This window comes from Columba livia, chromosome 9 (genome assembly GCF_036013475.1).
Source record: "Columba livia isolate bColLiv1 breed racing homer chromosome 9, bColLiv1.pat.W.v2, whole genome shotgun sequence".
Classification (NCBI taxonomy): domain Eukaryota; kingdom Metazoa; phylum Chordata; class Aves; order Columbiformes; family Columbidae; genus Columba; species Columba livia.
The window spans coordinates 22,503,548-22,516,353 of NC_088610.1; the positions used below are offsets into that span (position 1 = coordinate 22,503,548).

General features: G+C 56.3%; 2 protein-coding genes across 3 annotated transcripts; one reads left to right on the top strand and one right to left on the bottom strand.

Annotated features, from left to right (window-relative positions):
• Nucleotides 1-511: 511 nt before the first annotated feature.
• Nucleotides 512-5,904, bottom strand: SCLY (selenocysteine lyase). 2 transcript variants are annotated; one of them, XM_065073116.1, is made up of 14 exons: nt 5,743-5,904; nt 5,285-5,363; nt 5,098-5,210; nt 4,905-5,005; nt 4,601-4,757; nt 4,121-4,248; nt 3,846-4,010; nt 3,391-3,497; nt 3,040-3,076; nt 2,676-2,759; nt 2,409-2,511; nt 2,127-2,202; nt 1,269-1,460; nt 512-764 (listed from the first exon to the last, which is right to left on the bottom strand). In XM_065073116.1, the coding sequence occupies exons 2-13, from the start codon at nt 5,332-5,334 to the stop codon at nt 1,301-1,303; spliced, it is 1,281 nt and encodes a 426-aa protein (XP_064929188.1). In that variant the 5' UTR covers nt 5,335-5,363; nt 5,743-5,904; the 3' UTR covers nt 512-764; nt 1,269-1,300. The 2 variants fall into 2 exon arrangements, with proteins under 2 accessions (XP_064929188.1, XP_064929187.1); XM_065073115.1 differs by having other exon boundaries at nt 512-1,460.
• LOC102093731 (uncharacterized) lies at nt 5,817-10,542 on the top strand. Its single transcript, XM_065073122.1, has 2 exons — nt 5,817-5,985; nt 6,977-10,542. Exon 2 carries the CDS (start codon nt 7,010-7,012, stop codon nt 7,856-7,858), a length of 849 nt encoding a protein of 282 aa, XP_064929194.1. The 5' UTR covers nt 5,817-5,985; nt 6,977-7,009; the 3' UTR covers nt 7,859-10,542.
• The last annotated feature ends 2,264 nt before the right edge of the window (nt 10,543-12,806 follow it).

The window sequence follows — 12,806 nt, forward strand, 5'->3', positions numbered from 1 at the left end:
ATAAGGTCCATGATAGATAAAAAGATCTACCCCTGCAGCAGACCAATATTCTTTCTATGGAACCACTTTTTCTAAAAGACATTTGGAACATTACGCACAGGAGAAAAAAAAAAAAAAAGGAAAAATATAGGACTGCATTTGAGATTGAGGTGTGAGCAGCAGCGGTAACACTGAATATGAACAGCCCCATAGGCATCCAGGGACATTGAGCCAGCATGCTTGGCTCCTAACACTTTTTAGTGTTAGGAGCACTCCTAACACCAAACACCCAGGGTTTTATGGTTCCAAATAGTATTCCTGGCCATGTTAATATATGGCTAGTAAAGAGAAATACCAGCATCTAAGAATCTGTGTCTGTGGGCTCTGTGACAACCAGGACCAGCAGGCACCTCCCCGCTCTAGCAGACTGTGCCTCTGTTCTAGGACACAAGCACATTCTAAGGAAAAATACGTCACTCAGATGACCTCAACCAGTCCAGCTTCCCCCATGGAAAAGACATTTTACTCAGGAAAAAGCCACAGGAGCAGCAATTGCTTTTATTCCTATGAATACCCAGGGAGACCAGGTTCCCTGACATCAGTCAGCCCCGGCAGCAATGCTTTGAATCCATGTGACACTTGTGTCCTCCTGTCAGTGATGAGAGTGACCACTGGGCCCACGCAGGGTAGACAACGTTTCCTCGGGTGCTGACACAGTTCAGGCTGCCCGGACAACTTGTTTTCTTCAGGAGCACAGGGAGCTGGTGGGAGGAGCTCTCTGCCCGCTGTGGGAAGGACAGAAGGAAGGGGAGCAGGTAATACAACACAATGCTGGGAAAGCTGGGCCCAAGAACCTTCCCAGCCAAAAAGCCCTTTGGCAGCTCAAGGCCCTGGCAGGGGCAGGGCAGTTCCCAGCCCAGCATCTTGCTGCATTTCTGTCAGCTCGTTTCCCTCTCAGGCAGATGGTCTTTCCTCCTCTAAGGGATAAGACAGTAGGAAACCTTCCTTTGTGGAAAGCAGCCAGGGAAAAAGGCTCCATCCATCTCCTATGGCTTCCATGCCTGTTAGCTCTGGAGGGAGTTGAGCTTTGAGAGTCCGTCATGCCAACATGCACGCAGCAAGCTGGGTATGCACTGGCAAGCGAGGAGCACCCGACAGCAAGGAGCACCCGACAGTGAGGCTGCCCCAGTGCCTCCACCATGCAGTGAGGACAACAAAGCCCTGAGCAAGCCCCAGGCTGACAAAGGCAGCCAGCACCCAGGGGCTAAGCAGGGTCATATCCTGAAAACCTGGGTGATGGCAGGGGAGCAATTCCTGAGGTCTACAGGGCTTGGTCGTGGTCCAGCTGCGCCACGGCCTGCACAAGGTCCTGCACAACTAGGTCCACGTCTGCCCGCGTGGTGTCTCGCCCCACGCTCAGCCGCAATGCGTTCTGCGCCACGTCGTAGGGGATCCTGCAGCTGAGCAGAATCGAGGAGGGCCTGAAACACAAGCACAGAAATGAGCAGGTTTAACTCAAAGGCCAAGAAGCACGTGCATCACCAGAAAGCTTTGCCACGCCGTTGAGAGGGAGCACATCTGCAGACGCTCTCCAGGCAAACCTGTTTCCTGCGCAGCGCCCTGCTTGCTTTCCAAAGCCACCTGTACCCACTGGCCTTGCTGCCCTATGGTGGATCGAGCCCTTCCCCCAAGGAAGAGCCTCTTCCATGTCCCTGCGGGTTGGCAGCTCTGCCATATCTACAGGGCATTGCTCTAGACCAGCCCAAAAGCACCAGCTGTCTTCACACACCCCCAAAGGAGCCTGCTGGAGATCCAAATTGAGCTTGAACAGGTGAGCGAGGCACACACAGACATAAGGCAGACTGCCTTCTGGCAGTACCAGGCGTTGAAGAGGACTCCCAAGCTCAGCTGGATCACCAGAGCCAGAAGGGACAAAGTCCTTCCCAGCAGCGGCCAAGTGTTCAGCTGTGTTTCCTGCAATAATGTTCTTTGCAGCCCTTCAGCCTCCCTGGAAAGCTCTGCAGCCTCTTTCCTCTGGGTGACACTGCCCACAGCCACCCACAGCCCCGTTCCTTGTCTCGTTTCCCTCCATGCCACCCACTCTCCTCTGGGAAGATGCCCTGGGCCAGGCAAATCCAGCTGCTTACCGATCTCCTTTCTCAGAGTGGCAGGCAGCCCCGACACTGGCGAGAAGCATCTTGCAGCGAGACAGCACCTTTCTCCCTGCAACACACACAGGCACAGGTCTCCCAGTGCCCAAACTCTCTTCAAGGGCCACTGCCAGCCCCATCTCCCTGCCCGCACCACGGCCCAGCGCCCACTGGTCTCTAGCTGCACAGTGCTGTGTGGGGCAGGTGCTCAGCTCCACGGGCATGGCCATGGGGCAGCGGTGGACTAAGGGCATGACAGAGGTGTATGAGCAAAGCTACCTTGAAGGCCTGGACCAAGGATGGAGAAGTTAGTGGTGTTGCAGAGTCGCTTGGAGCCCGTAAAGTGGCTGTTGAAGTGGATCCTCTGCTTCCCAAAGGAAGCCTGGAAAAAACAGCAGACTGTGAACACTCTGGGATCACAAGCAGCTCTGTCCTGGTGAGGAGGTGGCAGGGCCAGAGGGACATATCCACCCTGGCTCCAGGCCATGCACTCTGCAAGATGAGACCCCGGGAAGGGAGAGACAAACAGGAACCAGCACCGCTCACCTCCAGCCTGGCCTCCAGGTAATCCCGAACATCCCGCATGTGAGCTTCATAGGCCTCCCAGTTCCTGCTCACTAACTCTGCAGCCTGAGGACAGAAAATGCCAATAGGCTCTGTCAGCAACCTCCCAACAGCCTCTCAGTGCCTTATGCCACGTGAGCTGCATGGCTGCCAGGGCTGCTGAGCCTGCAGCTGCACTCTGAAGCACCTCCTTTGACTGGCACCAGTAACCTCCCTCTCTTTTCCCCATAGTTTACCCACCCTCCTGTACTCCAAGTCTGTCACTTCTAATGACTGTGGAGTGCAGGTGGCCATCCCTGTGCTGGCTCTGCTAGACAGCACCCTAGGGTGACCATCACCTGCTCACCTGGCCGAGGCCGGCAATCATCGGGGTGTTCTCGGTGCTAGAAGGGAAGAGGGAGCAGCAAATTATTTCTCCAGACCAGAAACCCAATGTTGAGGCACAGACACTCCCCATGTGGGACCCGTCACTGGTGGCAGGGGGTCCTGGATTCTCTCTGAGGCAGCTGGGAAGGCACAATCCCACCCTGCCTTTCCTCCCACAGCAAACAGGCTCCTAGATCCATCTCCTCTGGCCGGGCTGCCTACCCCAGGGCAGCCAGATGACAGAAATGCCAGCTCAGCTTGCACTAAGCCAAGTGCACTTTGGCCACCAGCCCAAGGCCCAGCTCTCCAGGCCACCACCCAGCCCCCTTACCCTGGTCGGAAATTCCTCTCCTGTCCCCCTCCGAAAAGCATGGGGTGCAGTGGGGTGGTGGTGCCGGGGCCACGCACATACAGTGCGCCGATCCGTGGGCCGTAGAACTGTGGAGAGAAATAGCTGCGGTGACCCTGGGGACACTGCCAGGTGTTCCTTTCCTGTAGTCCTGCCCAAATCAGAGTGGCCTCCAGTGCTGACCCCTGCCCGTCACATAGGCATAGGCTGTGGCAGAGCTCTCCCCCACCCTTGGCCTCCTCTTGCTCGCCCTTCCAGACAGGTCCCCCTGACTCGCAGGAGTCTTGTCACCCAGATTAAGACTATCTTCAGAGCACCATCCAGCAGGAAAACTGATGAGGTATCAAGCCGTGGAAGGCACCCAAAATCTCCCTCACACCCCAAAAGAGATGTCTTAGAGGGGGAACAGCGGCTGGGCCATGTGAACAGCGTCATACCTTATGTCCCACAATGGTGAGGTAGTCCACCCCCAGCTCCTGCACGTCCACGCGCCCCTTGCCAATCATCTGTGCCGCGTCCGTGTGCACCAGGATCCGGGGCAGCCCCTCGGCCGCTCTCCGCTGATTAAGGGCACGGATGCGCTGGCTCAGCTCTGCAACAGGCTGGCGGGAGGGAAGAGGCTCTGCGTCCCAAGGACTGTCTACTCCCCCTTATCAAGCACCTTTTTGCGAGGATGTCCCCACCCTGTCCCACTTGTTCCCCTCAGACTCACCATGATGACCCCAGTCTCGTTATTGGCCAGCATGATGGAAACCAGGCAGGTGGTTGGGCGGATGGCAGCAAGGACATCATCCACTTCAGCCCGCCCGCTTTGTGGGGACACAGGCACGAAGGTTGCTTCTGCAAGCCAAGGAACAAGCCCTGATGTTTCCTGGAAAGCCTAACAGCGCCAAGGGCTGCCCATGACACACTGAGCAGGGGAGCGGTGCGGGCAGCTGGCATGCAGGCAGAAAGCATGGTGGCTCGTGGGGCACAAGCATTGGAAGCCAATGGGGTAACACACTCAGCTTGAGGGAATGGGAGACCATGCAGGTGAGTCAGTGCCCTTTGGAGGGGAAAGTGGAACATCACAGAGGAAGCAGGTCCCTGTCCTCCACTGCAAAAATGCCATCGGAGAAAAGTCCCCACTCGCAAACCCTGGTCTGTGGCCAGACTTGCCCAGCCTGTCCCATGCGGTCCCTCTGCCGCTCACCTGCCAGGTGCTCCTTCACCAGCTGCTCCAGCGGCAGCCGGACGGAGTCGTGCTCCACGTTCGACGTCACGATGTGCGGTGTCCCCCAGCTATCCCCCGGCCCAGCCTGGCTCTCGTGGAAGTGCCTGCAGGCAGCATGGATCACCATGTTGTTGGCCTGGGGAAGGGAAGACAGAGGGGAAAAATGAAGGGCCAGAGAGAGAGCAGTGCCCTTCATCCCCACCCTCCTCAACGCCACATGTCTGAGAGGAGATGGCGGGCAGGGGCACCTGGGAAGGGGCTCAGAGATCACAGCTACTCGCACCTCCGTGCCACCCGAGGTAAAGACGATGTCCTCCGGCCGGCCTTCCACCAGCCTTGCCAGGCTCTCCCGGGCGCTGCTGATCAGCTCCTTCGCCTTCCTGCCTGTGGGATGGGACCCAGCAGCTCCGCCATGGGCTCCAGGGGCGCAGGGCTCAGCCCAGCCCCGCTGCCACAGCATCTCCCCCGGTCCATACCCGCGGGGTGGGAGCTGCTGGGGTTGCCCCAGGCCTGGCTCATGGCGTCCCGCACGGCCTGCGCCGCCTCAGGGGCCAGGGGGGTGGTGGCGTTGTGGTCCAGGTAGACCCTCCTGTGGGGAGGCGGCGGGTCAGGGGGTGCTGGGGCCGTGAGGGGAACACAGGGCAGGGCCGGGCCGGGCCTCACCCCTCGGCCGCATCGCACCGCGCCTCCGCCGGCTCCGCACCGGTTCCCATCGCCGCCGCCACCGTCCTCGTCCGCCGCCCTGGCACCGCGGGAACACACCTGTGGGCGCCTGCGGGGGCACCAGGACGCTGCCCTGCCCGCCCCACCGCGGTGGCGCCACCAATCAGCGCCCTCCTTCCTTCCCTCCATCATGGCACCCACCAATCAGCTCCCTCCTTCCTCTTCCCCACCGCCATGACCCCTGGCCCGCCCTCCAATCCGTTCTGCCCCGGCTGGGCAGCGGCCAATCAGCTCCCACTCATCCTCGCGGCCCACACTGCGCCCGCCCATTGGCCGGTGGACCCCGAGCCCGCGGCGCGACCAATCGGCTGCCGGCGGGACCCCTCCTCCTCCTCCTCCTCCTCCTCCTCCTCCTCCTCCTCCCGCCGACAGGGGCTGCGGCCCCGCCGCGCGCTCACTCTCTCGCGCCGCTCCCTCCTCCTGCCCGCGCGGCCAATCCTCGCCCGGTGCCACCGCGCCGGGCGGAAGGGGCAAGCGCGAGGGGGCGCGCACTTCCGGCGCGCACAGGGGGTGGCCCTTCCGGGCGAGGGCGGGCGGGAGCCGCCGCGGCGCTGCCCCTCTTCAAGATGGCGGCGGCAACCTCGGCCTGTTCCCCCCGCTCCTTCCTGCGCAGGCTCCGCAGACCCCCCTCCAAGATGGCGGTGAGCCCCGGGGAGGGGAGGGGCCGGGCCGGGCCGGGGGCAGGGCGCGCCAGGCTCCGCCGACCCCCGCCCGGGGCCCGCGGCCCGTAGGAGGCCTCGGGCGCGGCGGGCGGGCGGCGCCCGGGGCTTTCCCGGCCTCGCGCCGTGACTCAGCGCCGCGGGGACCCCGGGCCGCGGGGGGGGCGCCCCGGCCCCGCTGCCCCGGTGGCGGTTCTGCAGCCCCCGGCGCGCCCCGGCCCTCGGGAGCCAACGGCCGAGCGGCCCGAGGCGGCTGGAGGCCCGCGGGGCTGCGGGAGGCGGGCCCGGAGTCCTCGGTGGCCTTGGCCTCGTGGTTCCCCAGGCCGTCTCCCCCCGGGCCGGGGCGGCGGAGGGGCCGCGCAGCGGCTGCGGAGCTGCGGTGCCGCCCGCCCCGGGTCCCCGGGCCCGGGAAAGGCGCCAGTCGCGCCGCGGGGCTGCCGGGCCTGGGCAGGGCCGCGGCGGCTGCCGAGAGCGAAGCCTCGGCCGAGGCCTGGGCGCTACGGGCGGTGCCCCGGGGGGCGGGGGGCTCCGCGAGGGCGAGCGTGTGTTCTGGGGGGGAAGGGCCAGAGCAGCCGCGGGGCAGGCGAGCTCGCCGGTTTCGGGGCCGTTCCCCGGTCGTTGCGGGGCCGCCGGTGCTGGGCCGTGCCCTCTGCCAGCGCTGACATCCGGTGCCCCGGGCGGGCTCGATTTGCTGTAATTTACAGTATGAAGCCCAAAACCCAATTAAAAACTAATTGACATAAACACACCGTATTAGGCTTTACAACCACACAGAGGAGCGAGATAGGCTGGATGTGCCGAGGTTCAGTGGGCTGGGCTCACACGGCAGCCGCCCAACAGCAACGGAGCACGCCCTAAAATCCCACATTTTATTGGTCTGAGCACGTTTTCTCATTTGTTTATTCTCACTGCAGAAAAAAATAACAAACTCCATTTGACGTACTCCTCTTTTTCCCCCCATCTCATCTTTCAGATTATGTTATAACTGCAATATAAACGAGCAGTGATGGAATCACTGGACACCGAGGTGAGAGCACGGAAGACTCTGAGGACTGTTGAATATGTGGAGTCTTCAGGTTTCGCCCAGGGAATCCTGCCCACCAGGAAGGATGTGATCCAGAACATGCTGTATTTACTGCAGCCCAAAAGAGCTGGCCAGGCCCAGCGCTCCAAAGAGGACGCAGCCCAGTTGCTCGCTGAGCACCTGCAAGAGCACTGGTTGGTTTGCAACTTGCACACCATCGCGTCACAAAGTATAAAGAAACTTATCCTCAAAATGTACGAGGAGTTTACCAGATTGTATCAGACCAGAAAGCAGAGACAGAACAAGGGTTTTACCGATCGAGCGGACAAATTCAACGAGAGTTCAGAGAAGCTCTTTGACATATTTTGTACAGACGCGCAGATGAGAAACAAACTGGAGGAGTACAGTGGGATAAAAATGACTAGCATTGAGTGGAAATTTTACGAAGATCAAAGAAGCGAAAGAAAAATGTACTATGAAGATTTCACAGACAAGCAAGAATTGAAGATGATGGAAAGAAGGCAAAAGATACAATGTCTGGAGCAGTTCAGAAAGCTCGCCAAAGAGGAGAAGGAAGGAAACAAAGCGAAGGAAATGAAATTTAAAAGTGAAGAGCAATCCGACGAAGGCACGAGCGTAGATGAATCCTGCCCTGCGGAAGAGGAGAACGGCGGCCCCCCGGCCTTTTCGCTGCGGGACAGGAGGAAGCGCCGGTGCACGGCGACTGCTGCGAGCGGCGCCATGCCCCTGGAGTGCCAGCATATACGCATGAGCATCAGGAGGGTTAGGCCTGGGTTCTACGAGACTGTGGAGAAGGTCAAAAACTGCTAGTGCGTGCCGGGGTCGGCAGGCAGAGCTGCTGGAGTACGAGGTGGCAAGGCACACGTTAGGCAAGTTTGAAATCCCACCGTCAATTGGAAGTGATTGTTGTAGATCCCCAAGCCAGAGCTCAGGAACATCCCACCTCCAGGGAAGAGCACTGGGACAACAACAACAGTGGCAAAGACTAAAACATGTGAATTTGGAAGGATAAGTAGCCAGCAGCTAACAATTGGAAGGCTCAAACATAGCAGATGATCTAAGGTTGTGTAGCGCGTAAGCCTCTTTTTTCAAGGGCCTGTCTACATCAGTGGGTTTTTGGAAGTCTCTCGCCATTTCTGAGCCAGTGGTGGCCTAACAGTATGCAACAGGACTTGGATTTACTGCAGGGAAATAACTTGGACTTGTCATCAGTAGAAAATTTGCGTGCCGAAAAGCCCAAATTCTTGCTGGTCTCTGTGGGAGTGAAAGGTGCATGGCCCTCTTCTGCAGAATCTGGTGTTTCTGCGAGGAAAGAAGCTGATGGTCAGCTTGTGTGGCCCAGTCCCGGAGAGGCACCCCACCGTTTTGTGAAGGGATTGCTCTTGCTCGAGGAGGGGGAGAGAGAGATCAGGAGACGTTTGAGTGCTTTGGCTGTAAAAGCATTGGTGATTCTGAATGTTCTATTCTAGATTCTATTTTAATGATGTTTCCTTGATTGGGATAAACCTTCCCATAATTGAATGAGTTTTAACATGAAGTCCCTAATCTAGGATCTGAGGTGTGAATCCTAAATGAAGTTTTATCGTCCAAGGGTGTAACATAGGGGGAAGGATGCAAATTACATTATTTTGTTTTAAGATGGGAAGAATTTTATAAACGGTTATCCTGCCTTCTTAGGATTTAGGGAAGAAAAAGCCTTCCCAGGTGTGGTAGTTGTGGTATTTACAGCAAAAAACACCTGAGTCTGGGTTTTTCCACCCCCAAGGTCCATGCAGACCAACACGGTGAAAACAGTAGTTTTCCACCCAGAGTTGAACAAAGTGTAACCTTCTTGCCCACGTACATCCCAAGCAGCGATGTAAGTCTGTAAGTTCAGATGACTGCGGTACGAGGGTATCTGCCGTTTTTAGTTAGAGTTTCTTTACTGGTTTTTAGAGATGAGAGACTTGAACTTTTAGTGAAACCCAGTGCTGGAGATCCCTCTGGTGAGATTCCCAAACCTTGCCAGACTACACTGAAAATTAAAAACCCCAGGTCTCTATTTGTCCAGAGAAGTTCTCCAGTAGAAAAAGCGCAAACTTGCCTGGTTTTCAAATTTACCTTTCAGTGTGAACATTGGTTTCCCCACTCCAGTATCTCAGCTTTTCCCCATTTCTTTTCTCCCTGCCCTGCACATCGTTTTACTGACATTAACTCAAGCTGTTTCATTCTTTGGCTTTTGCTCCCTTTAACAATAAATGCATGTACAAATAATTTTGACAGTTCCTTTACTTTTAATGAATCAGTTCTCGGACTGCTTTGAAGTCCTATGCCAAAGGAGGAATGAAACGCAAATTTGCTGCTGGTCCGATGGGGACGCAGCAGAACTGGTGAGCGCAGGAGGTGGCAGCAGCCCCGGCCTCGCTGCTTAGGAGGCTCCGGTGTCCCTCCGCCTGCAAACAGATCCGTCCGGCTTCGAGCGACGCTTCGGCTTCCCAGCGACCTTGCTCATTAGTGTAATAACTGCCGGGATCTTTATTCTGTGTCTCAGAGAAGTTCTTCATGGTAAGTTGCTCCGAAATATTTAGTGAACTCAATGTATTTTGCATCACTCGTAGTGTTGTTACAGGTTTAATTGCACGCACCCACCTTCCACAACACCCTCCAGCCTCCGCTGCTTGAGAGTTTGCGGCCCTCTCTCTCTCTCTGACGTGCTTCACTGACTTCCCCGTGCAAATTATGTCATGTTGAAACTATTTGCCTTCCAGCCCTGAGGTGCTGGACTTGAGCCTCTCACGGGGCTTTTACACCAGCAGCTCTCTTTCAGCAGGGAATATAGCCAAGCTTGGACCTCGCCGAAGTAGAATTTTTTTAATAACTGCTGTAAAACCCCCTTTATATTACAAATCTAGCTGACAGGATAAATGCTGGTGTGTAAAGCAAACCCACCAGGGTTGACTCGAATATGGAACCCAGCGTTGTAGTGCTTTATGACTTTCAGGGAATTTAGGGTTGTCGAATCTGACTTCCTGTACGCCACAGGGAATTACATTTCATTCAAAAGCCCCACGCTCAGCCATCTAGTTTCAGTTTAACTGACGTGTCTTACAGGAAGTCCAGCTGAAGACACGGGAAGTCTGCTGTCTTCCTCAGTTACGCACTTAGTGGTTTTGTCATCTTTGTGGTTTAAAAAAGGAAAAAAAAAAAAGGCAAAAATATCTTCTAGGCTGTGATTCTTTTCATGACATTTTGTACAGGCTGAGCAGTGTTGATCGCATTTAAATCGTACTTGTTTTTTTGACTGGGTTTGACTGTGGATAGAGCCAAGGCCTGGCTCTGTTTCTGCTGCAACAGGGGGAAAATTTCTAAACAATGTATTCTGATTACTCTTCTTTGGGACCATGGTGCCTTTTTAATCAGGACAGTAAATCTTGTCCCAGAATTCTGTACTTTTGTACCTTAACAGTTGTTGACTTTCCTTTTGTGGTGTGTCCCAAATAAATTAATATAACATATCTCTGGGGTTTTGTTTCTTCTTTCTAAAGGGGGAGGAAAGAGGAAACTGAAGCTAAAAGACATGTTTTCTACTCCAGCTCCCTCCTGGGCTCATGCAGGTGGAGCTGCTCTTGCCCAGCTGCATGGGGCAGTGGTAGAGAAGCTGCTAGAAATCCGAGTCTGGGATCGGGGTCCCACCTGGAGCCCTGTTTTTCCCAAAAATGCTGGAGCCTGGAGCAGCCAAAGGTAAGGGAGGAGGGATGAAGGCTCCACCTGTGTTGGCAGCATTTCACTTGGACTCTCGGGGTGCTGCAGGTGTGGGGATATGGGTGTCAGAGACATGGGGGGACACCCTGCCTTCCTGGGGTGACCCCATAGGTGGGTTCCCCACTTCTGCCCATTCCCTCCTGCCTGTGATTCGGGGACATGTACAAGACGAGGAGGCGGACAGTGGTGTCCCAGAGGCACACAGGGTGAGGGTTCACACCTCAGGACCTTGGCGTGGAAGGGAAATGAAGAAATGCTGGAAAGGGCTTGTTTGCTTCAACAGTTGTTGCTGGGACAGAATCGAGGTGCATCCCTGGGGCTACAGGTGCTTCTGGTGGAGGCTGCGCTGCTGATTTAACTGTGTTTGTGGAGAAACATCTTCAGCCTTCGTGGTCAGAACTGAGCTCAAATTGGGCTCACTGACTTCAAACCTTTAGCTCTGATTTCTGCAAGGGGAGCAACGGAAAGGAGAGGGCAGCCCAAAACCTGAGTGTGGCCAGGCTCCTCTGTACCCAGCCTTGGGCCCTGGCAGCCGGGCAGGGCTCTTGCCAGCCCCAGGGAGGGTTTTACACCCCTCTGCAAGCAGAAGCTGACTTTTCACACCCCCAACAAGTGCTTTGCAGCTGCCGAGGTCTGTTGGAAGCAAGGTCACGCAGAAACACCCGCCTGATTTCCCAGGACGTACGTGCCTCTCCACATGGCACCTGGCAACTGCTGCTCTGCCCTCTGTGTAGCGCCTCAGAAAGGGGAAGAAACAAGAAAAAACAAACAATCCAAAATGCAAATTATTGCTCTGCTGGGTGGGCTGGATGTGGAAAACAATCTGTGATTCAGGGCACAGAAAGACTCACGAAGTCGTAATTTAAAACAAGCCCGAGCCCAGTGCTGTGGGCACACGTGCCTGCGTTGGGCAGCAGCTGCTGGCAAAGGAGCCCCCATGACGGCGGGGGGGTCGGCATGGGGAACCGGCTGCCCCTGCAGTGAGTGCCGGAGCCGTGTCCCAGAGGTACCAGACAGATTAAAACAGGGTGACGGTGACAAAGTGTGGCTCTGCAGGTGGGACACTGGGCAAAGTGTTTTTCCTTGAAAGGGTGGAGCACACCTGTGAAACCGTGTCGTGAGTGTGCCTGCGCTCAACTCCTGTGGCTGGGCTGTGGGGGATCTTTAGGAGGGGAGATGAACCTCCTGTTTTGCCCATGATTTGTTCCCTGGGTGTCTACATTGATCAGGTGGCGGTGGATCCGTCCCCACCACGGCAACGCTGGACACCGAAATCCTGGCATGGTACCTGCCTGACCCTCATCCCATAGCTTCTGGTGCCTTCACGGGAAAAATCACTCCAAATCCTGAAAGGAGCTCCAGGGCAAGCATTTGTTAACCAGAAATGTATGAGGGTATTTCCTGCTCTTGCAGAGGGTGTTGTCTTGTTTTTTTTCCCAAGTTTCTGGACGACAGCCGCTGCTTCTTGGCACAGCTTTGGAGCCAGTAGATACTGTTCTAGTCTCCCAGGATTTACTGGTAAAGATCCCTACCTGTGTCACTGTGTTCCATACGATGGAGCATCGCCTCTCATACCCCTTCCCCATCCCGCTCGGGTTGAGTTTTGCTGCATGTCGGGCATCAGGGGATGTTTGTGCATGGCCATGGCACCCAGGCTGAGCCTTCTGGACAGCAGACACATGTCTCCAGAGGGAGGGAGGCTGGAAATTAATCCTGGGGGAATCTCCAATGTTTGAGAAGGGAAAAGGGAGCTTCGGAGCTTTCTCTTTCCTGGATGCCTGGTACAGAGCAGCCAGTCCTCCAGAATTTTATATGCCAGATTCTCCCAAGGAGCCAGTTTGCCCCAGATCCAAGATTTTTACAGCTGCGTATTTCCAGTGAAATCACTTTATTGCCCAATTTCCCAGAGCAGGCAACGATAGAGCTGCAGCAGCGCCTGCTCGGGTGATCCCCAGGCTCGCTGGTGGGGCTGTTGTCACGCTGGTGGGCCGGAGGGCAGCAGCACAGTGCTTCAGAC